Below are 24,510 nucleotides of genomic sequence, written 5' to 3' on the forward strand. Positions count from 1 at the left end.
AAAGGCACAGTTTCTGTCACGCGGAATCCCACTATCATTCTCACAGTAGGTAAGGGATATTATGAAGGGTGTTGCACAATCCGGGGCACGGAGCAGTTGGCAAAGCGCTGGGCTGTGGGTTAAATAGATGGATGTTCGTTTCCCGGCTGAGACGAGGTATAATAATTTATTCCCATCTCTCGCTCTCGAAAGCGTGACAACTCTACTGACAGCCTTCTGTTGACAACTATGAGGCATTAAAGGCTTTCGCCTTAATAAAACTACCATAAACAGTTATTCAAAGAAATAGAAAAATAAAATTTGCCGACGATTACGTTAATTCCTGATGCGAAATTTCAGCGCAGCTTGTCAGCTGTTTTACCTTTTTCGATAGATTGTGGGGAAAGATCTCGAGCAAGGCAGGTATGTACTAATACAGAAAACTTTTATTTTTCAAACATATTTCTTCAAGAAACATACCACTAACATTTTTTGACTGTCATGAAGGAAGCTTTGTGGTCAGAGAAATGAAGAGAGCAATTAAATTATACAGGGAGGTTGCCGGAGGCAGCGCATGGACCCCAAGAAACGTGGCGCTGCTAAGAAACTAATGCCACGAGCTGCAGACGAGAGGAAAAACCCTTCGCAAATATCTTAAATTGACTTTGAAACGTGGTAGCAAAAGTTATAAAGTGTCTCATCAATTTTCTAGCAATATATGTTTTAAAGGAGAATGAGGGTGGGCTTGAACCGGGCAAGGCCTTCTTTGAAACCCAAGGGACGATCGGCTAGAGATCCGGACTATCTAGCCAGCTGTATATGGACCAACACCGATCTGTGACGTAACGCGATGCGTTTGCGCTTCTGTCGCCAGGATGGACCGGTTGGTGCTAAAACTAGGCTTAGCGCCAGTAGGAATACATGCACCTGAAAAATTTCAAAACAATTTTCAAATTTCACGGCGCACCTATGATCTCGTTATTCGGTACAGAGCAACCATGAACATCCTAGAACAGATCACGAAAGTATGAAATCCCATTAGGGTGGCGAAGTATTTTTAAAAAACCGCGAATATGCGTGTGCGAGTTGGGAGGGCAACCCATAGAAACACATATAAACACAACTTACCGCAACACTTTACTCGGTTCAGCGGTGTTGAACCTTTCTCATTTTTTGGTGAACGTCTTGTATCACACCCCGACGTCATGTTGCATGGCACACTACATTTACTTGCAGATACTGCAAGTCTGGCGACTTGCGGGACCGTTCACAGCACGATAAACTGATCGTGCACAGTTGCAGACGGCCATGCCCCACCGGCGCTGTCAGCAAACGCTCTAGAGCTGGAGGCGGCCGCGGTGGGCATCGCCAGCTGCGCTGTCGTCTGCTGCAATGCGCGACTCTCGTTCGGTCCATATTGTCGTACGGCGTTTCACAACTGGCTTTTAAATGTAATTCTGTCTAGGATATATCACTTGAGGGACAGTATTATCAAGCTAATTTACTCAATGCGGCAGCATATCAGACTGTAAACAAACCTACGCGATTCGCTACAAGAGCATTTTGGTTTGGTTTGGTTTGTGGGGTCTAACGTCCCAAAGCGACGCAGGCTATTAGGGATTCCGTAGTGGAGAACTCCGGAAATTTCGACCACCTGGGGTTCTTTAACATGCACTGACATCGCACAGCACACGGGCGCCTTGCTTTTCGCCTCCATCGAAAAGCTGTCGCCGAGGCCGGGATTCGATACCGCATCCTTGGGCACAGTAGTCGAGCGCCGAAACCTTTTTCTTTATTGCCATGCTTTGACAAACACTGCACACACACACAAAAAAAAACTTCATTCCATCTTGACACCAGCAACCTGCCAGAGCTGCTTGACAGGCCTTGTCTTGTTTAAAATTCTTTGAGCAGGCTCAAATTTTCCATCCTGGGTAGCAAATCGGGGTTACATGATTGTGATCTCACCACTTGCACGAATCTGTGCACATTCTCCTTAAAGTACATGCGGGCCGGTCGCACGTCTGGGTCGCAGTAATAACCCGCCATCCTGGAGCTCCATATACCTCCGAAACATATATACATATATACCGAAACCACTGCGCCACCCCGGCGGGGCATGAGCATTTTGATGATGTCTGGATTCACAACATAGATTATTCGGGGAGTTTTAAAAGTAGACCGCCTCCGCAAAGGTCAGCATACTCTTTCAAAGCGCTGGCCAATGTTTAATGACCGGCCACCACTTCTGGTGCTCTGCGAAACAAGAAAAATGTTGCGGTAAGATGCGTTTACCTGTGTTTTTATGGGTCGCCCTCCCAACTCGAATTCTCATACGTTTCGCGGTGTTTTAAAAATACTTCGCCTCGGTCATGTGATTTCATACTTTCACGATCTGCTCTACGATGTTCACGGTTACTCTGCACAGAATAAGGACATCATAGGTGTCTCGTGAGAATAAAAAACTGCTTACAAATATTTCGGTTCAATGTATTCCTATGGGCGCTAAATCCCAGTTATAGTGCTCTAGAAAAATCTATAGCACTATACCCCAGTCGGCTGCGACGTCACGAGCGCCCCCTTTCCTTGTAAACATGGTGTTGGTCCGTACTGAAAACACATCAGAATAGGATGCTTTTCTCTGAGTGTGTGAATTCTCGGATACTGCACATGTTACTCTGCACTTCGGTGTGGGCGCTCGAATTATTCATGAATTACCTTAGCAGTGGGTACCATGTGGGGATACGTCTTCCATATGAGCTCTGAAGCGTGCCTTTGGAAGCCGTATATGAGCTCTGAAGCGTGCTTTTTCGTTTTGATGGAGGCGAAACGAAGTGGCGTCCGTGTGCTGTGCGATGTCAGCGCACGTTAAAGATCCCCAGGTGGTCGAGATTACTCCGTAGCCCTCCACTACGGCTCCCCTTTCTCTCTTTCCACTTTCACTCCAACCTTCATCCCTTCCCTTACGGCGTGGTTCAGGTGTCCGCATAGCAAGTGTGACAGATACTGCGCCTTTCCCTTCCGCTGAACCAACCAAGTGTGCCTTTCAGAATTGGTTCACAGGAATGGAAAGGCTCAGTATCTGTCGCATTGCTTCTGTGGGCACTTGAATTATGCACTAAGGGAGGGAGGGAAAGAGGGAGGGAGGGAGGGAGGAAGGAAGGAAGGAAGGAAGGAAGAAAGGAAGGAAGGAAGGAAGGAAGGAAGGAAGGAAGGAAGGAAGGAAGGAAGGAAGGAAGGAAGGAAGGAAGGAAGGAAGGAAGGAAAAGTGGAGATGGGTATAATGGAAAGGCGCAGTGTCCGTCACACCTGATTCGGTGGACACCTGAATCTCGCCGTAAAGGAAGGAAGTTGGGAGTTAAAAGTGTAGCTCGTGACGAGGGAAAACACCGACGCCTCGAATCCCATGAATCGGCGCCAAAGAACTGCGGCCTAAAAACGGACGTTAAATGGCGTCAGAACGCTCATAGAGAGAACTGCAAGCTTCATGACTCCAAATAATTGCAGCATTTGCTTTTTATTTATCAACTAAGTCATGGTCCTGCCGGCGAGCGCAAGCAGAAGGAGCGCGATCACGTTGACCCAGCAGCGACCGAGTGCCTTTATGTTACGGTAAAAAACATGCAAAGAGGCACAAAATAGGTTTTCAGTCTTGCTATGTACACAGTAATTGTTCGTTCAAATCTGCCGATCTACCGATGTTTCTATGTCACGCTGCTCTACAAGCACCGTTTTTTATCCTGAATAGACATAAGTTCCTTGAAAAATAGGCAAGCTTGAAACTTAACAGTCGGCTTACTATACGTTACGAACCAGATAATTTGGTATTCTCTCATACAATGAGGCCAGCCTTAGACTTCAATCAACCAAATAATCAAGTAGGTTTTCAGAAAGCGTAGTCTGCTATCGATCAAATCCATACCCGAAACCAGACGATAGAAAAATGCTCAGAATATAAGGAGCCCTATACATAGAAATCATTGACTTGGTTCTGTCGAAAACTCGGCAGTCATTAGGAAATTAGAGTATAGATGAGATGGACATTAAATTATTAAAAAAGACCTTATAATGGCAGCACAGCAACAATAATTCTTCATATAAAAGTAATAAATTTCCCGCATGGAAAGGTGCTATTTAGAGGCTTAAACGGAATTCAGAGTTTGCGAATGCTAGCATCTCGTGTCATTTAGCCAGAATCATAACAGATTCAAATAGCCATGGCCTCGAGGATCACTCCCGCGCGCATGCGTACGCGTGGAGGTGATCTCGGAGGCCATGTTCTAACAGCAGTTATGATTCTGCCTAAATGGGCACGATTCTATTACCAGGGGCTGCTCCTGGCCCTACAGGGCTGGGAATGGTATGTAACTGACGCTAGCGGCGGGGGCTAGCTTGACACCATATTTTTATATGTTATAGGCCGTCATTGCACCCACTGCCGTTTCGGGGGTGGACGACGGCTGTTGCGACGCCCCTGTTTTTTTTTTCGATTGATTTAGAAGAAGGGAAAGACGCGGTAACTGTCTCACTTATTTTTCTGTGGACACCTCAACCGCATCGTAAGGGAAGGAAGGAAATTGCGATTGAAAGTGGAAGAGGAGCCTTAGTGGAGGCCTACGGAGTAATTTCGACCACCTGGGGATGTTTAACGTGCGCTGACATCGCACAGCACTCGGACGCCTCTTCGTTTCGCCTCCATCGAAACGCAGCCGCCGAGGTCGGGTTCGAACCCGGGTACTCCGGCACAGTAGTCGGGCGTCTTACCACTGCACCACCCCGGCGGTGATACGAAACCCGTCTTTATTTATTTATTATTTTATTATTTTATTTATAGGAAGGGAAAGGCGAGGTAACTGTCTCACTATATATATCAATGACTTACCTGATAACTTGTGCTCAACAATAAATCTTTTCGCGGATGACTGTGTCATATACCGTGAAATTAACTGTGATTCTGACGTTGCTCTCCTTCAATCCGATATTAATCATGCCCTTGAATGGACTAACAGGTGGAACATGGAACTAAATAAATATTAACAAATGCAAGTATATGCGTGTCTCTCGTCATAACACTTTATTACCCTCATACCTTCTTAATAGTAGTAGCCTTGAGTCTGTGCCTTGTTATAAATATTTAGGTGTATTTATTTCCCATAATCTTAACTGGAAGGCTCATATAGATCACAACGCTATTCGCATGCTAGGCTACATACGTCGTAACTTTAGTCTTTCCTCCAGTTCCGTAAAATTGCTCCTTTACAAATCGTTGGTTCGTAGTAAACTGGAGTATGCTTCATCCATCTGGGACCCTTATCAAGAGACACTAATCTATGAACTCGAATCTATTCTGAACCCTGCGGCCCGTTTCATTCTATCTGACTATCATAGTAATTCTAGTGTCACTGCTATGAAATCAAGCTTATCACTGCCACTACTGTCTCAACGTAGAAATATATTCCGTCTTTGTCTATTTCATAACATCTACTATAATAACCCCATCCTTAAGAGAAAATTCGTTACGCCTCCTTGCTACATGTCTGCTCGGATCGATCACCGTCATAAGGTTGGTATTCCTTCGTGCCAAACAAATCACTTCTACAACTCATTCATCCCCAGCACATCGGCACATTGGAATCGCCTTCCCCCATCGGTTGTTGAAGTGAGTGACCATTCTGCGTTTAAATCTGCTTTAGCTAATCTGATGTTAACATAGAGCATTGAATTCTCCCACACTGCCATTTGTTTATTGTTTTCAGTTCATCTGCTGTTTTTATAAACATTTTTTTCCTCTTTTCCCCCCCGAATCGTGCTGCTGATTACATGTATGATGGTATATTTCAGCAACTTTGTTTCCTGCCTGCTAGTAAAATTGTTTGTTTTGCTCACCTGGTATATTTTGTGTGCTTATACAATTCGCTCATACGTCTATGTCAATAGCTAATAATTTGTATTCTTATTTTGCTGTAACTTGCTTATGTGTTTCAACCATACTACTGTTCAAATTTGTTTTAATACCAATTGCTGTGCTTTTCCTTTTTTTTTTTCTTTTTTTGTACCCCACTCCCCTCTGTAATGCCCTCGGGCCCTGAGGGTACTGAAATAAATAAATAAATAAATAAACTTGTTTACTGTGGACACCGCAACCGCGCCGTAAGGGAAGGGAGGAAGGTGGGAATGAAAGTGGAAAGAGAGAAAGAGGAACCATAGTGGAGGGCTACGGAGTAATTTCGACCATCTGGGGATCTTTAACGTGCGCTGACATCGCACAGCACACGGACGCCTCTTCCTTTCGCCTCCATCGAAACGCAGCCGCCGAGGTCGGGTTCGAACCCGGGTACTCCGGCACAGCAGTCGGGCGTCTTACCACTGCACCACCCCGGCGGGGCCGACGCCCGTGTTTCTTCTGTCCGCATGAGGCAGCGGAGGGGGAGGGAAGGTGGTGAAGGGTGGCTGATCCTGGCCCTGATAGGGCTGGGACAGGTAGGTCACCGCCGCTTGAGGCGGGGGCTAGCCTATCATCGTATTTGTTGGAGGCCGGCATTGCACCCGCCACTGCTTCGGTGGTGGACGACGGCTGTTGCGGAGCGCGTCTTTCTCTTACTGTTTTCTTCCTTCGCTATTTCCTCTTCTGTCTGCACGAGGCAGCGGAGGTGGCTCAGCTACACAGCCAGTAGCAGGCCCGTGCATTTTCTCTTAATGCGCTGCTCTTTGGCGCCGTTCCTGGATTTCGCGTCGTCGTCGCCGTCGGCGTCGATGCCGCCGTTGTTCTTGTGACCAGCCCCATTTTTACTCCCATCTTCTTCCCTTACGGCTCGATTCAAGCGCCCACAGAAACAAGTGCGACAGATGCTGCGCCTTTCCATTCCTGTGAACCAATTAGGAAAGACGCGCTTCAGAGCTCAAGTGGAAGTCGTGGCCACACATCGTACACACTGAAAAAAATAATTCATGAATAATGTGCGCGCCCACATCGAACTGCAGGGTAACATGCGTAGTAACCGAGAACTCACACGCTCACTGAGAAGAGCATCATATTTTGATGTAGTTTGCTATACAGCTAGTTCACCACGTTAAAAAAAAAAAAAAACTTCGCTTTTCAAAATATGTCCCGAATGGCATCGTTTCGGAATTATGCTCTTTGGCGCCGATTAAAGGGTTTCGCGTCGTCGTCGCCATCGCCGTTGTCCCTCGTAACCAGTTCCGCAGTTGGTACAGCACACGCTCATTCACACTCTCCCCCCACCCCCTCTTCCTCCGTGGCGGCGACCGCGCGGGTTCCCCGATTGCAGCACGCAATCCTACCACACCTTTTGCCGCGCGTGTACGCTCCCACCCCTCTTCCTGTGTGGCGGTGACGGTGTAAATAAAGCGCCTGCCCCGCCGGGGTGGTGCAGTGGTAAGACGCCCGACTGCTGTGCCGGAGTACCCGGGTTCGAACCCGACCTCGGCGGCTGCGTTTCGATGGAGGCGAAACGAAGAGGCGTCGTGTGCTGTGCGATGTCAGCGCACGTTAAAGATCCCCAGGTGGTCGAAATTACTCCATAGCCCTCCACTACGGCTCCTCTTTCTCTCTTTCCACTTTCACTCCCACCTTCCTCCCTTCCCTTACGGCGCGGTTGAGGTGTCCACAGAAAACAAGTGAGACAGTTACCGCGCCCTTCTCTTCCTATAATTCAATCAATCAGCGCCGGCTCACTATCAGCAGATCACGATGCGTGCATCCCAAGCCAAAACGCAGTCACGTTGTCTTGACTTACTAACGGCGTCAGCGGCATCAGTCAGTCGCTGCTTTCTCTTCTAGTCGCAAAATACTAATCCCGAAAAGCACGGACGCATGACGGTTGAAAAGTGTATAAAGGTACCATCCGATATGCTTTTGAAACGTGGATTTAAGATATTTGCGAAGGTTCTTTCTTCTTGTCTGCAGCTTGTGGCATTAGTCTTCGCCGCACAACGTTCCAATGGGCCCACGCGCTACCTCCCGCAACCTCCATATACCTTAATTGCACTCCATTTCTCCGTCCGCAAATCTTCCCTCACGACAGTCAAGAACTGTCAGCGGAGTGTTTCTTGAAGGAATATGTGTCAAATATAAAACAGTAGTTTGTAATTGTACAAACGTCTTGCTCGAAATCTCTGCCTCAATCTATCTAAAAAGGTGAAACAGCTGATGAGCTGCGCTCAAATTTCGCATTAGGAAGTAACGTTATCGACGATAATTTTTTTCCTTCTTCAGTTGCAACAACACCAGCTCTTGTTTACTCGTAGGTATTCTCGCAGAAGTGAAATACTATTTTGTGTAAAGCAAAGCGAATGCTCAGGATGGAACGCACCTAAAAACGCTTTTAGCTGCTTTGCGCAGTGTCTGTTGCACTTTTTTCGTAAACACCTCAATCGCGCCGTGGGGGAAAGGAGGAAGGCGTGAGGGAAAACAGAAAATGATAAAAGAGGTGCTGAAGTGCGTGGCTTCAAAGTAACCCTGACCAGCTGGGGATCTATAACATGCTTTGACATCGCAGTGCACATGTCGCATCTCGTTTCGTCTCCATCGAAACGCAGCCGCCTCCAGAGGTCAGGTAATGGAGTACTTTCAGCTGTCGGCCGCCTTAACCATTCGCCATCACTGCGGGGCCAGCGTCTATTTCTACTTCTTTTTATTGCGAAAGCAATACTGCTAGCACTTTTCTGCCGTCGGTGAAGGTCTCTCCTTCGCTACCACGTGATAGCGTGACGTCACGACCAGAGGAGAGCAGGACGTAATGCTCCGCTTGAGACACGATATCATAGAAAGCGAAACCAGGGACGCGAGGGTACTACTAGGTCTAGACCTGACAAAGGCGTTCGATAACGTAAAACACGCGGCAATTCTTTCTGGTCTCCAAGAATTGGGGGTCGGAAAGAAAACGTACGACTACGTAAAAGACTTCCTGTCGGGTAGAACGATAAAGATAAAGTTTCAGGACATTGAATCCTCCACCGTCAAACTAGGAAGCAGGGGTACGCCACAGGGTTCGGTGCTGTCCCCGTTCCTCTTTAATGTTGCCATGCGAAACCTCCCGGCAGAACTGAGGAAAGTGGAAAACTTGAAATTCAGTATGTACGCGGACGACGTCAACCTGTGGGCTACCCAGGGGAGTGACGCGAGCATCGAGGAGCGCTTGCAAGCGGCGGCGGACACCGTCGTGTCCTACGCGGCCGAAAGGGGCCTCTCGTGCTCTCCACAAAAATCGGAACTGTTTATATACAACCCGAAGGCGCTCAGGTGTAAACGCCAGATAAACATCAGCGTAACAGTAGACGGCCAAATAGTGCCAAAAGTCGAACAAATTAGGATCTTGGGGCTGTTTCTACAAGCAGATGGGTACAACGATACAACGGTAAAGAAACTGAACGCGTACGCCACGCAAGTCACGGGTCTGTTCAGGAGAATCGCACTAAAGGGTCGGGGCCTTAAGGAACGAAGCCTCCTGAAACTAATGCAGGCTTACATCACTAGCCGCATATGTTACGCCACACCATTCCTAAACATTAGATCAGACGAAAAGCAGAGAATAGACGCACTCATCAGACGATGCGCGAAGAGGGCTCTGGGACTACCCATCTCGACCTCGACTGAACGCCTCCTCGAAATGGGGGTGCACAACAATTGGACGGAACTAGCGGAGGCTGTGCGTATGGCGCAACTAGAAAGATTAAGCAGAACCACCACGGGCAGAACCATCCTCGGCTGGGTGGGACTGCAGTCAGATAGAGGAACAAGCCACAAAGTAGACATTCCACGAGAGTGTCGCGAATATATAATAGTGCCCCCCCTACCTAAAAACATGCACCCTACGTACAACAAGGAGAGGAGACAAAAGAGGGCCGAGACGCTCGCAAAGAAAGCGGGGAAAATGAAGCCGGGGGAGGTCGCCTACGTGGACGCGGCTAGCGGGAAGTCGGGGGCGGCGGTGGCTGTGGTCGTCAACGGCCGCGGCGTGCCCGCCGCCGCCGCGTCCGTTAGAAGCCGAAATGTAGACACGGCTGAAGAAGTTGCAATAGCGCTCGCTTGCGTTGGAACGGAAGCCAGCATAGTTATTAGTGACAGCAAAACAGCTGTCTGGAACTTTGGAAAAGGGAGGGTCTCGACGGAGGCAGCCAAAATTTTAGAGAAAAGAAAACTTGAAAGAAAGATTCGAATTATTTGGACCCCCGCGCACGAGTCCGTCCCCGGCAACGAGGCGGCGCACGAGCTAGCCCGAGCTCTCTACTTCCGGGCAGCCGTAGAGCCGCCTGATTGCGATGGGATGGACGAGAGGCTGCAAACTTATAAGGAAATTTTAGAACACTACAGACTTAGCAGAAGGTCCCTGCCACCACCGGACCGAACGCTAACTAACAAGGAGGCCGTCGCTTGGCGGCGCCTGCAAGCTGGGAATTTCCCAAGTCCCGTCTGGCTTTTCCACACGCAAGTGGAGGAAAAGGCGGACGATAGATGCGAAACCTGCGGAGAAAGGGGTACTCTTGATCACATAATCTGGCAATGCCTTGATTCCCCTGGCGCCAAGGAAAACATAAACAGTAGAGAAGCCTGGGAACTGCTACTGCGGAGCGAGTCCCCCGCCAACCAGCAGCAAGCTGTCCGCCTGGCGGCTGAAGCCGCGAAGAAACACTGTCACTTCGCCTGTCTTTAGTCGCGGAGGCCCCGGCCTCCGTCCCATAGGCCTGCGTGCCGGGGGCGGGGAGTAGGGGGCCTCCTACATCGGTGGAAAAATAAAGTTCGTAACAACAACAACAACAACAGAGCAGGGGCCCAACTCGTTTCTTCGGCCGTAGTCGTTCCTTCGCTCGGCGCGGCGGCTACCACGTGACGGCATCCTCGGTCCGCCGCTTGAGGGCGCTCGCTAGGAGAGGATAAATAGGGGGCCGCAGGCGCGCTCCGCTTACTGATGTCAGAGGAGTTGTACAAGGCTTAACTGGAGTGGCGTGCTGAGCGCAAACGCCGGCGCCGTGCCGAGGAGACAGATGGAGAAAGGCAAGAGCGCCACTCAGGCGAAGCGGCGCAATGAACGATCTCCGTCGCCGCTGTACGCGACCGAAGGCGTGATTGTTGCGCCATGTGTGTTATGTGGTGGGGCCTTTCCAGGCCAATGCGACTGCGTGGAACTGAGCTCCTCGTCAGAGGAGGGGGCAGATGCCCCGTGACCGTAACCGCCTTCCTGGCGCGTTGCGGCCCTTGTCCGGGTAGGACCTTCGCCCCAAAACAAAAAACTCTCCCCCTCATTCTTGGAGGGGGAGGGGGCCTTGCCGGGGGCGTCGGATGAATGATGATGGGCTGATGGATTATGTGCGATCCTGGGACGCGGCACCCTCGGGTGCCAAGTCCCCTTCCTATCTGACAACGGCAAGAGCGTTCGGCTAAGCAACGCGCCTATGCCGCAGAATGGTGAGCCCGGCTGCGTTCTACAAGTTCAGTGAGCGAGAGTAGTTTCATGGACTCTCTGAATGCCGAAGAATCGTGTATGAGTAGTGCAGAGCGGTATAATTACCACAGAAGAAAGCGCCGTGTAGAAGAGCCACCGAACCGGAGGAAGAACGGCTTGCTAAAAAAAGAAAGACGTATGCAGAGAAGAAGCAGAACGTGTGGTGAACCGAGGCGGCGACATTGTGGCTCAACGACTGGCAGAACAAGAGATGAGAGTCGACGAGTTTGAGTCTGCTACGCGTGAGTTTAAGAAACGCTTCACGAACAATCCGTTTTTAGCTTTGGGGCGTTAGCTGGCCATGTTTGGCGATAAGTAGCCTCGCTGATTAAATAACTGAGGCGCCCGTATCGACTTCGAATTTTAGCGGCCATCCCTACCAAGAGACAACTTTACGGACCACCAAAGCGTGTTCATTGGAATAAACAAACAGTAGAAACCATGTTGTGCCCAGAGCAAATCCTTTAGTTGCACAAAAGGCGAAGCCATACCAAACCACCAACAGAGCCAAGCGCAGCCAGGGAGGTATTGCTTTCGCAATCACTCGGGCTTAACCAGAGCTAAGACACAGCTAATTTTTATATTTCGGGACAGATGAAAGAAGATAGTTTTGCGATTTGGGCCGCCGCTTTCGCAACTTGAACACGCTCCCTCTCTTCCGCTAACAGCATCAGTGGCCGCTCCGCATCGTGCGTAGCTAAAACGCGGGATGCGTGCGTAAGCTTGTAAATTTGTTGTTAGGAAAGGAAAGGCGCAATAAATTGAAGCGTCAGGTGTCTCTTATGAGGCGCATGGCGAAAGCCTACCCTTCCTCGCCTACCATTGGCCCCATCGATGTTAGTTGCAGTGCGCCCCGCCGGGGTAAGACGCCCGACTACTGTGCCGGAGTACCAAGGTTCGCACCCGACCTCGACGGCTGCGTTTGATGGAGGCGAAACGAAGTGGCGTCCGTGTGCTGTACGCACGTTAACAATCCCCAGGTGGTCGAAATTATTTCGTAGCCCGCCACTATGGCTCCTCTTTTTCTCTTTCCGTTTTCACTCGCTCTCTTCCCTTACGGCGCGGTTGATGTGTCCACAAAAAACAAGTTAGACCGTTACTGCGCCTTTCCCTTCCTATAATTCAATCAGTGTTTTTTTAATTGCAGTGCTACATATAAATATAATTGGTTTAGATCAAAGGAAAGACTCGGTATCTGTTACACGTTCTCAGGCAAGTAATAATTTGGACGATACACCGTCACTCGTGTCTCGTGGCGTCCCTTAGCACACGTTCGATTGTGCGATTGTAGATGGCAGGAACGCTAGAGAAGAGTATATCTCGCCAAACTCGCGGAACAGGACAGATATGTCGCACAACTTTCGTGCACAGGATTTCGCTTCATGAGCTTAGAAAGGCTTTCGTGATAATATCCGCCGTTCTTCCTGGATACATTAACCATGTCGTAATGAAGGGAGGAAGGCAGAAGGGAAAGCGAAACGAGAGAAAGGTGCTGTAGTGGAGGTCTTCGGATTACTTTCGACCGCGTGGAGACCGTTTACGTGCACTGACATTGCACAGCATGTGGACGCCTCTCCGTTTTTCCTCCATTGAAAGGCAGCCGCCCGCGGAGGGTTTGTTGAGCCGCGCGACGCTCGTACCATCGTTCTCTTCGTCCACTACATCGTCGGAATCTGTACCCGGGTTCGAACCCGATGTCGGCGGTTGCGTTTTGATGGAGGCGAAATGAAGAGTCGTCGTGCGCTGTGCGATGTCAGCGCAGGTTAAAGATCCCCACGTGGTCGAAATTACTCCGTAGCCCTCCACTACGGCTCCTCTTTATTTCTTTCCACTTTCACTCCCACCTTCCTCCCTTCCCTTACGGCGCGGTTGAGGTGTCCACAGAAAAAAAGGTGAGAAAGTTACCGCGCCTTTTCCTTCCTATAAATCTATCAATCTGTGATTGTTAAGCATTCTACGCACTAAAATCACTATATACTTGTGCTTCCTGAAGCGCTGTAACAATACATTTGGGGTGCTTGTATTCTTCAGTGGAACCTAATACATGCTTTTGGCGGCGTAAGTGTACTTGATAACAATAGAACTCGTTTGTAATTAGCTATAAGGTAAGGCGCCCGACTTCTGCGCCGGAGTACCCGGGTTCGAACCCGATGTCGGCGGTTGCGTTTTGATGGAGGCGAAACGAAGAGGCGTCCGTGTGCTGTGCGATATCAGCGCACGTTAAAGATCCCCTGGTGGTCGAAATTACTCCTTAGCCCTCCACTACGGCTCCTCTTTCTCTCTTTCCACTTTCACTCCCCACCTTCCTCCCATCCCTTTCGGCGCAGTTGAGGTGTCCACATAAAACAAGTGAGACAGTTACCGCGTCTTTCCTTTCCTATAAATCAATCATTAGCTACAAGTCAGAGGAAAGCTGTGGTCGGTCAAGTGGTTTATACAAGTGTGCATAACCATAGGCGCTGCATCATTCCTACTATTTTCAGAACTCTAATTTCCAGTTTTTTTATCGTTTCTATTGCAGTGTTTGAAGTCTAGGCGTCTGTAAACAAACCTTTAGTTGGCCCCTAGCGTTCTCATGTTCTAAGCTCACGTGCTTTGATAATCCATGGTGTTTCCGAGGAATTGATGTAAGGTTTCTTTCAGTTATCAGCGCCAGGCTTATTGGTATAGTAAACTGAGCTGAGTTATAGCTGAGCTATAGCTGAGTTGGCCAACGATAACAAGCAAATTAATTTTACCATTTTGGGGCTGTGTCACGTTAATCGTGGACTGTTCACAGGCTTGCAGGGAATGTCGTCGGCAAATACTTCACTTCTTTGAAGCCAGATCACCAAATCAATGCAGCTTGATTTCGAGGTATCTATATAGCCTATACTTGGACCATGTGGCAGAATGGAAGTTTTATATTTAGTTTTATCTGTCCAGTTTTCAAAGATGGTTTTCGGATTTATTACTTTAACTGGCTTTGCTTCTCATTGACAAAAATATTTTAATCTCATGTGCTGTCCTGCAACTATCACGGCCTGACGCATTGTCGTAGTTACCTTCCTCCATCTAAGAAAATAACAATGAAGCAAACAGTACGTAAGATATTCCAGAGAACTTGCAACTCTTCCCTTTCTACTATCAGCGCAATTAATGTCATTCCAGCACAAACTATGTTTTCTTGATAATAATTTGAATGCGAGATGATGACAATATATTATTTAATCATAAATATGTATACTGGTTGTGCAGGGCTAATTATCAAATACTTCTGCCAGAAGCAAAACCAGATATAAAACCCAGATTTAATCAAGCTGCACACAGGTGCTTGTGTGGACCTGGATGAAGTACCTTATCTTACTCGGAATACAAAGTTCAGTGAGGTTCGCTTACCATCATCAGCGGTCTGCCATTTAATCTAATAACTACCACCTTCCAGTATCATGTCCAAACCTTTCGCTTAAAACGTCGTTGCAAACATTGACGCCAACGACATATTTTCTAGAGAAAGGGGATTTAAAGACGGAGGAGCAAAAGCTGGGGCCTTCGCATGAGGCACACAACTGCTTTATGTGTACTTCGCTGTCTTGGAGTACAAGGCACCCCAGAGGTGACTGTGAAGGTCCATCTTTTCTGGTCAAATATTTAGGGGAATCCCCCAAGGTGGAGTAGGTTTGTAATAAGGGAGTAATTACTAATTGCATCCACCCAAGCGCAGCCATACGGCTACAAAGGAAAGCTATACAGCCTTCTCAGAAACTTCGTAGTTAAAGAAAAATTCGTCCTGATCCGGGAATCGAACCCGGCACCACCGCCTTTCCAGGGCAGTCGGTAGAGCGACTGCCCTGGAAAGGCGGTGGTGCCGGGTTCGATTCCCGGATCAGGACGAATTTTTCTTTAACTACGAAGTTTCTGAGAAGGCTGTATAGCTTTCCTTTGTAGCCGTATGGCTGCGCTTGGGTGGATGCAATGAGTAATTACTCCCTTAGTCCATCTTTTCTAAATCGGCCAAAAGATAGTGAAGGTTTGTTTCATTGCAGTTTTTAGGCTTTCCAAGCTAGCATTCAGAGAGGGCCTCTCCTCCTAAAAAGCAGAATACTGGCACCAGAATGACCTCGTGTTGTCGCCTCTAGGGCGACAACACGCAAGAGTATAAACTGAAAGGGTTCAGGCTACTGGGAATACAATTTTTCTTTGAGTGAAAGTCTTTAATGTTGTAGTTAGCTTTGATATACTGTGTTACTCATTCACCTTGTATGTCGATTAGGTCCGGTAAACTTGCTTATTCCTATAGAAATACATATTTCGTTATCAAAGTGCTTCAAAAGCCGGCTCTTCTATAATGAAACAACTCAGTTTGAGCGCAAATGCAAATATTACCGCCTACACTCTTAGTATGGATCTTTGCACTTTGATAGAACAATGTTGATCTTGCTTTTCTTTCTTCTTCCCTGACTGTGTAGAAAAGCGGCCAAAGCTCTGCTGGTTTTGCTGCCTCTCCTGGGCGTGACTTATATCCTGCTGATCTGGACACCAACGCACAAGACGGCCAGGGTTATATTCACCTACCTTCAGATCACCCTGTTATCAACGCAGGTATGTTTTAGCATTTGCCTTTTGTGCGGAACGTTCTTCGCTTTCGACTTGACCACAATGTTGTTCTGCGGCTGCTTAGGAGGAGAAAGAAGCGACACTTCCGGCTCGAGACTTGAATACCTCCCGCTTATAAAACCTTCCCCTAAGGTCCTTAAAAAGATGACCTTTCACGGGCTTCTCGCAAGATAATCATTTGTCTCATCGATCTGGAAAGCATAGCGTCCAACACGTGTATGTTAGGCGTTGTATCAGCCGATATTGTGGCATCTCATTAGGACATACTGAGCTTTAATCAGAACTTTGAGAAACACTATAACCAACCAAAAATATTTATTACAACGCACCGTTTCGAGGCCACCTCAGTCTCTTTCTTAGGGGCGACTGAAGTTCGCGGCCCGCAGTAGCAAGCAGCGGCCTTTGCTTCCGCTTTCCCAACGTGTGGCGCAGTCCAATTGTGTAGGCGGAGGGCAGTGTCGCCGGTTGCTTCAGTTGTCAGCCGGATGAACCATGGCTGATAGCTGCAACAGTGAATAGGAAGCCGGCGACGCTGCCCTCCGCGTAGACAATTGGACTGCGCCACATGTTGGGAAAGGGGAAGCAAAGGCCGCTGCTTGCTACTGCGGGCCTCGAACTTTAGTCGCCCCTGAGTAAGGGACTGAGTTGGTCTCGAAACGTCAGGCTGTAATCAATATTTTTGGTTGGTTATTGTGTTTCTCAAACTTTTGTTTCAAGTACCCAACCAGGGGCAGTTCCGGCGAAGATGTTCGCGTTCAAGACACTGCGATTTACTTCTGCATTACCAGACGCAGGCATGGCAAGTAGTAGTAGTCAAGAAAGCATATACATGAATTTATTTTCTCTATGATGTAGGTTCACAACTAGGGCAAATATGAATTGAACACATCTGCATCTAGCAAGGTTCAACTACTTAACCCAGTTAGTGACCACACATCCAGACCATGAGACCAGAGGGCATTTCCCATGTATTCTCAAATCGAGAATGGGAGCTTAGGTGCATCATAGAGGGTAAAAAAACGCAGCTGCATTTACCAGTACTCAACTACCAAGTGGGAGCACGTGGCTAAAACAATCGCTAAACTTTGCTTGACAGCGAAGCGGCAAATTATGGAATTGAAAACCTTACTTGTAGCACTAAGGATAGAAGAGGGCGCTGTGCGTGAAAGGACGAACGCAAGTTGATGAACGTTTAAGAGAATTCAAACAAAACAAATTTGAGAATGTGACGCAAGTAGTAGGAAAGACCAGAATGTGAGCTGGAAGAATATAATTAGGAAGTTTAGATGGGTAAGGACACCGATTGATCAGAATGCAGTTATTTGGATAGGTGAGGGCTCTTTTATGCTGTGGCCGCGGTCAACCTGATGACAATCTTCATGGCGCTGTAGTCATGGAATCTTCAGAATAACTGCCTGGGGGGCGAGTTGGTGCATGATGGAATTGAACGGCGGCGCAACACGGAAACAGACACAGACAAGAAGGGGACACCACATGCGCACACTACCAACTATTTATTAAACGGAAAGGTGGCATATTTATACGTCCATCTCAAGCATCACACTCATCGCCACAGTCCGCTCCAAACCCAACACGTGAACTCCGAGCAGCACCAACAGGAAATCAGACAAGATATTTCTAACCTCAGTAGATAAACTATCAAAAAAAAAAAATTAATAAATAAACTGTTTTTGCCCCCCCTTTTTTGACTATGCCTTTGGTATACGATTGTGTTTGACTGCTTTTGCTTCATTTCTTTAACTCTCCTTGAGCTACAAATGTTGGTGTTGGTTTAGGTTTTTGACTGCTTTTGCTTCCTTTGTTTGACTCGGCCTTTGCTATGATCGTCTTTTGTTGTTGTTGGCCTAGTTTCTTTTACTGCTGTTGCTTCATTTTTTTTTTTTTTGACTCTGCTTGTGCTACGATCATCTTTTGTTGTTGGCTTAGGGTTCTGACTGCTTTTGCTTAACTGTTTTGACTCTGCTTTTGCTACGATTGTTTTATCGTTTTACTTTTTATTTGTTAGGGTTCGGGCTGGTCGCTTCTAATGTCTTACTCTGCTGTTTTCGGTCCAGACTGCATTTGCTATGAGATATGGCCTGCCTTCCTTTATTTATTAATTTTTTTTTTTGATAGTTTATCTACTGAGGTTAGAAATATCTTGTCTGATTTCCTGTTGGTGCTGCTCGGAGTTCACGTGTTGGGTTTGGAGCGGACTGTGGCGATGAGTGTGATGCTTGAGATGGACGTATAAATATGCCACCTTTCCGTTTAATAAATAGTTGGTAGTGTGCGCATGTGGTGTCCCCTTCTTGTCTGTGTCTGTTTCCGTGTTGCTCCGCCGTTCAATTCCATAATTCAGTCATGGAATCTTCTGTTTTTCCAGGGCTTCAACGTGGCGGTGCTGTACTGCTTCATGAATGGAGAGGTATGTGCAGAAAATATTATTCGAATGGGCATTTAGTGGTAGGAACTGCGGGTTATAAAGGATACAGTGTCGTTCATTTTTTTTGTACATCTAGGTTTTGTGTACTTGTTGCTCCGGATGACTTTCCCACGTCAAAGCGCGTAGTGGAACACTCAGGGGAGCTAACAGAGACGTACAGTCTTCTTCCTGAAGATGATCTCTCAAATGAGTCAGGACAGGAAACGAATGCACCTACTTTGAAGCAGCAGTAATAATTAAATCTATTCAATGCGCCCCATTATATTGGGGCTAAGGAAATAGTTGTCTATGGCAATACCAGCTTCAGCTCTCGCTAATATGATATAAAATCTCTGTTTCAGGTAGGCCCTCCAGCTATGTATTACGTTCCGTTGTACTCCTGAAGCTCAAGCAGCCAGCGTGGCAATTCGATAGACCATATTCTGCTTGCTTTGCGCAGGTACGCAAGTCCGTGCGCCATCACCTGGAGCGTTGGAAGACAGCTCGGGCTCTGAAACGCGGAGGACGACGACATTCTAGCACGTCTCGCCTCGGCGACGTCAGAGTGACCACCTCCAAGCGAGGAAGCTGCGGTAGCTTCGCCACCACAACCACTTCACTGGGGAACACACGCCTCTATTCGGCCACTGGAAAGCGCTTCAGCAACACGTCGTATGGACCAGTGGCGCTAAAAGACGAACTAGTGTGAACGTGCTAAGCGCCACACCTTCTCCCGACGCCTGTTGAGGGCTGATGTTCCGGGGTGCCTTGAAGACAGCAAACTTCACCTCGGTGATCTTTTACTTGCGGCCATATTACCCCCACCTTTACCTGCGGAAGGTCATGTTTCTGTGGATTAGAACAATTAAGAACCTTCAAAGAGGGTTTCATTTGAGGACATCATGAATGTTTTTAAAAATGCTTACATTGCAGCTGCCTCCGCCCTCTTCTCTTGTGTAGTGGACGCAAGCCAGAAAACTTAGACGACGAAATCTAAGCAATCGAAAGCCAAAAATTAAAATAACATTAATATAACAAGAGTATGGTTTCTTTCAATAAGGTTCAGTTCAGGAACACTATGTATGGTTTTGCTGGCAAAAACAAGGTTTACGGAGACAATAGTAATGAAAACACTGAACAGTGCAGTGGGCACTGTTTCACATGAAAAAAAAAAAGTAAACACTAGTGTCTAAAAAGCTGATACACATATTGTGAATATTATAATTGGTATCTATTCTCTCATCTCACCTCACCAATAGCTACAAATTCACTTTCTGCCAGCTTTCTACACTCACTGAGCTTTCTTGAGCGTCTCCGTTTCAGCATGCGCAGCCTTTCGTAAGTGAAGAAAGCTGTTAGCTGCACGTGCTCTGAACGGATTGTTTTCGTATACGAATCCTTTGGACAAGAAACATGCTTCAAACGTTTTAGTGCCAACTCTGCTGCCGGAAAATGACCTGCGCACTGTTCTGCTTTGGCCAAAGATAGGAATGTTTGGACTGGTTCCTGGCTTGGTGGTTAAGTGAATGCTACCTTTGTGACTGTAGTTCTTTTGTATTTGAGTGGTGTTCTGTCGTGCAGGACTGCAATTAAAAAGACTGCAAAGACTGAACAGGCAGCAGTGCGCGACTAGAAGCCGGAGATTTAGTGTTTACGCTTCACTGTGGAGCTTTCCATGTACAAAGTGCCGACTATAGGTTATGCGCCGTACTCTCGTCTGTGCATTTCAAGAGAGGATTCGGGCACGGCATGATGGTTGCTTATGTTTTAAAACGTCAGCGTATTCATTCCCAGTTGGTTCTAGAACGTGAGAAGGATTAAAATGCCTTTACAGCTGCTTATTTATTTCGATACAGATGACTAGAAAAAGTGGCAGTTACCAATGGCACCACTTCGCCTATATAAAAGGCGGTCATTAGGCATGAACAATCAGCAACCACTGAGCACTTCTCGTGGATGGCGTTTTAGGGAAAGAAATATGAACAGGGCAAAAGAGGAACGAAATTTTCACTGAAGTAAAGGTGGGCAGTCTGTGAAACATATAGAGCACGGGCGTGTTCTTGGATTTTATTTTGCTTAAAATATCCTAACGTCAAATAGCTGACCAGGCCGCTTTCACTTAAAACAGCACTATTTCACTTACGTCGTCATCTAATGCTCTGCATTGCCAATAGAAAAATTGCCAGCCCACTTCGCCAAATCACTACTAAAGCAGCACACCAAAAAATATTTAAGTCTGTTGCGTGGTTGTACTAGTCAAAAAATATATCGCATCTAGCGTACAAAGCATTTGCCTTACGAAGACCATATCTAGTCAGATTTGCACACTGCACTTCGCTGTGCTTTGATGAAGTATGATGTCCTGTGCACCTTTTCTTGTTAGCGCTACTGTATATTTGCGATATCTGTGTTAATGTATGTGAATAAATGTGTCAGCTATGTTGTTCGGGTTGAATGAATGGTGTGTGTATAGTATCTGCTTAAAGCATTCGGACATATCTTAGAGTGCAAAAATGGCCTCTGTGACTGGTTCTAGGGAACAGCATATCCTGTTCGCTTCAAAGTGACGAAAGAATTGGTTTCGGTGTAGGAGTAGTGTTTTGGCAGTGTTGTCCCCTAACCTTTTACAGCACAGGTGCATGGGCGACAGACTTCAGGACCTCCTCCTACAAGACACCTAAGGCGTTTCTGCGCTATGGCTCAGGATAGCAAGCAGAAAATAAATATCGTTTGTCCCGCCTGCAATGAGCTCCCCACAGAGATCAGCGCTGCGTTTACCAAGAAGCGACGCTATTAATAGCTGGGGCATTCCAGCTAAGTTCGCATGAAATAAAAAAAATGATTGTTTTTGATTTCTTGTGTCGTCCAATTCTGTACCAAGAAGTAAAATGAAAATTCCACACCTCACCTAGTAAAGCTCATTAAAGACACCTCGACTTCACGATAAATGATACTGTGTATCTTGTTCTTACAAATGCCTTGCATTAATAAATTTGTCCCACCGTTCCTTTTACCCAAGGCCAGACACTACGATGTGAAATATTACAGCTGAAAAACCTTTTTAACGAACGCAAACAGTGTCACGTTTGCCTGCGTGAAACAAAAACATTGAAGATCTTTAAGATAAAAAGAATTTATTGCGTATTTATTTTGATGTTCGTTGACTTCTGCGATGATTTATTAAAAAAAGAATGCATTTTTTTCAGTTCAACTTGTATCACATGTTGGCTCATATCACACTCGTGTTCAGCGTGTGGTGGTGCAGGCCCCCATCATCGGCGAAACCGGCTTTTCACTCGGGTGGTACACAAACTTACGGTTGCCACAAAGGGTGGGGAGGTCACACGTGGAGCTGCGATATGGAGAACGATTAAATTTTATAAACATTGATCCAAGATTGATGCTCGTTGGACTAGTTGGTTAATTATGACTTCAATAACAGCGCAGCTAGAAAGAAGGGACGAGAAGACACAAGAGAATAGAGCGCTGACTAGCAACCGTTATAATAATAATTATAGTTATAAACATGCTCATTATCATGTCGGAATACGACAGAAAGGTCAGGATAACGTATAAGTGTAGAAAAAAAAGTGAACAGCGCTGAACAAAACATTGAGGTACCAGTCGAGAATAGGAGCCCTGTGGCCCTTGATTTGCATAACAAGCGCGCTGTCCTTAGGCCACGCATACACGTCGTATACGGCTTGGTAATAGCAGAGTTGTATCACATAATTGTATTGAATATGACGGTATGTTGATAATTAGGAGTGTATTTACTGAGGCATTCTAAAGGACTAGCCAATAACCAAACAGCAAAAAATGCACATCTTTGGGGGGTAAGAGCACGCAAGCGATTGCATGTTTGTATGCGAGGACGACGAATGTGGAGCCTAGAACATGTGGGGCGATTGCTTGGAAACAGTGACCGTTAACTGTGTGGTTATGAGAAACCTGTTAACGCTATAGACCATACCTTTAACGATGTGCTTCCGTTTCCTCAATATCATCTACCAAGAACAGCACTTTGACGTCGTTTTTGTGTGTACTCAGGCAAGGCTCTCACCGTAATGTTAAGCAAGTCCTGAGACGATCACATGGAAGTTGTTTCTTCAGAAAACTAAAAACTGCCTGTCGCGCCGAACCGTACCATAGTTTACTGGTATGCCAGCCGCTAGGGGGCTCTTTTCCGCTCCATTTTTAATAGTCACCCAGTTAGCCTTTAAGCGAAGAATCGTAGCTGTTCACGTATTATAACCAGAGCTAAAACTTTGGGGTTGCTGCAAAAAGATGATTATCGGCTTCATTTAATCCGCCAAACAGATTATTACGTTGTTTCTGCCATCAAGTAAGCAGGGGGAGGCAGAGAATAAAGTTCCTACAAAGCCGATGCATGATATGCATTAGGACGAGAACTGCCGTAGGAGTCTGCGGTGATTCTCTAGTAGCAAAAACCTCATCGCGCATGATGTTTCTACGAATACGTTCTGTCATCGCTCTATTATTAAGCATTAAGCAAAACATCTCTGCTATCGAAAGTTCTATCTACTTCGTATACATCCATTATCTGTCTACAGAAACATCTTAATGAAAACAAAACCCTACTAAACTGCCTGGACTTGAACTTTTAGGGCTGCATATTGTTAAGATCGGCGCCAGCCTCTTTTGGATGGACGTAACAAGATAAACAATTCAGGACGGTGCGGCTTAGCATTTGATAGACTTAAGCATGACCATCGTAGTGGTCCAGCGCACGGCGTCTGCCGGACGAGAACGCAGGTAGCACAAACCAATCTGTGAGGAGCTTTTGACCTCCGCCTATAATTACCGTGTGATCAAATCAATTCTTTAAGCTAACAATCGACAGAAGACGGTCCATTTCCCATCTCTGTACACGTGCCGAGTATCGCGAAACCTTCTTTCCTCTCATGGTAACCTATTGCAAACCACTGTGGGGAACGAAAGAATACTTTCCGAGTATGTTTTCTCCTTAAGTGGTGACAGCATGTGTCGGATATGATGCGTACATGTGCTGGCCACGCACGGCGACCACCTGCAGACATCGCCGACGAAGGCCGCCATCTATGCCGCCTAGACTACGACCTCATCACCCTCAGTCAAGATCCGGTCGTGGGAGTGTTTGTGCGTGTGTGTGAAAGTACGCAAGAGTGAAATTACAAGTCACTCCTCCCTCGGCTGGTGCGCCTAACATCCAAGGATTTTAAGGAACATCATCCCTATAAAGGTCCGCTGCGAAAGCGACCAAGATCGTCGTTCGCTGGTTTTTCCAAAAGTCTTAAATAAACCCTTTCTTCCCCTTTCGAGCATCGCCGACCTTCGTCAACAAGGTACACTCCTCTCCTACCTAGGACGCTCCTCGGCCAGGACGATCCTCGGCCTAGCTGAGGATGTGCCCTGCCCCACCCTAGCTACCTATTTGTGCTCGTTGTCACTAGCCAGGCCTATATATAGAACTGCGATGCAAAACGCAGACGTGTGATATTCCCTCTCCAGCCAGCGACATTGCAACCCATCCTCTCACTTTGCAACTTCTCTCCTCGGCTAGCGAGTGGAGCCGAAAGTGACACAGACTGAAATCGAACCGCCCGCCAAGCACGACAAAATTTACGCAAGTAATGCAAACAAAAGGTGCGGCAGCGTCGCAACAGTGCGGAAAATGAACAAGAGTTCCCGATACTGCTTTTGCACTTGTTACTGAAGCGGGTCAGGGCAACATCGGACTAAAGGGCCATATGTCGAAACACCGCTGTTGTGGCCTATGGTATAGGCTATACTGGATTCTCTGTGAAGATGAACGATTTTTAGAGGCACTTTAAAGATATAGTCATACCTTCACCGTCACAACAGTGCCCGGAAACACTGATGTCAGACAAAAGGTGAATCATACTAGCAGCTAAGCTCATTTTCGTCTAGCAGTCTGTTTTTAAATCTTAAACATAGGGGCTGGATTATAAATACCGGTTTGTAGCTAGCCCGGAGCAGCAGCCATATATCTTTTTTTTTTCTTTTTTAATCTGACAAATCTTTTTC

General features: G+C 47.0%; 1 protein-coding gene across 1 annotated transcript in view; it reads left to right on the top strand.

Annotated features, from left to right (window-relative positions):
- Positions 1–20,921, top strand: part of LOC146200197 (diuretic hormone receptor-like) — a 235,591-nt gene extending 214,670 nt beyond the window's left edge. Inside the window, exons 12-14 of the mRNA XM_084595418.1 lie at positions 15,890–16,022; positions 18,424–18,465; positions 18,923–20,921. Coding sequence (XP_084451544.1) covers positions 15,890–16,022; positions 18,424–18,465; positions 18,923–19,171 — 424 coding nt within the window. The 3' untranslated portion in view covers positions 19,172–20,921. The remainder of the gene's footprint in view (positions 1–15,889; positions 16,023–18,423; positions 18,466–18,922) is intronic.
- Positions 20,922–24,510: the final 3,589 nt, after the last annotated feature.

This window comes from Amblyomma maculatum, chromosome 2 (genome assembly GCF_055883805.1).
Source record: "Amblyomma maculatum isolate TAMU_Amacu chromosome 2, ASM5588380v1, whole genome shotgun sequence".
NCBI lineage: Eukaryota > Metazoa > Arthropoda > Arachnida > Ixodida > Ixodidae > Amblyomma > Amblyomma maculatum.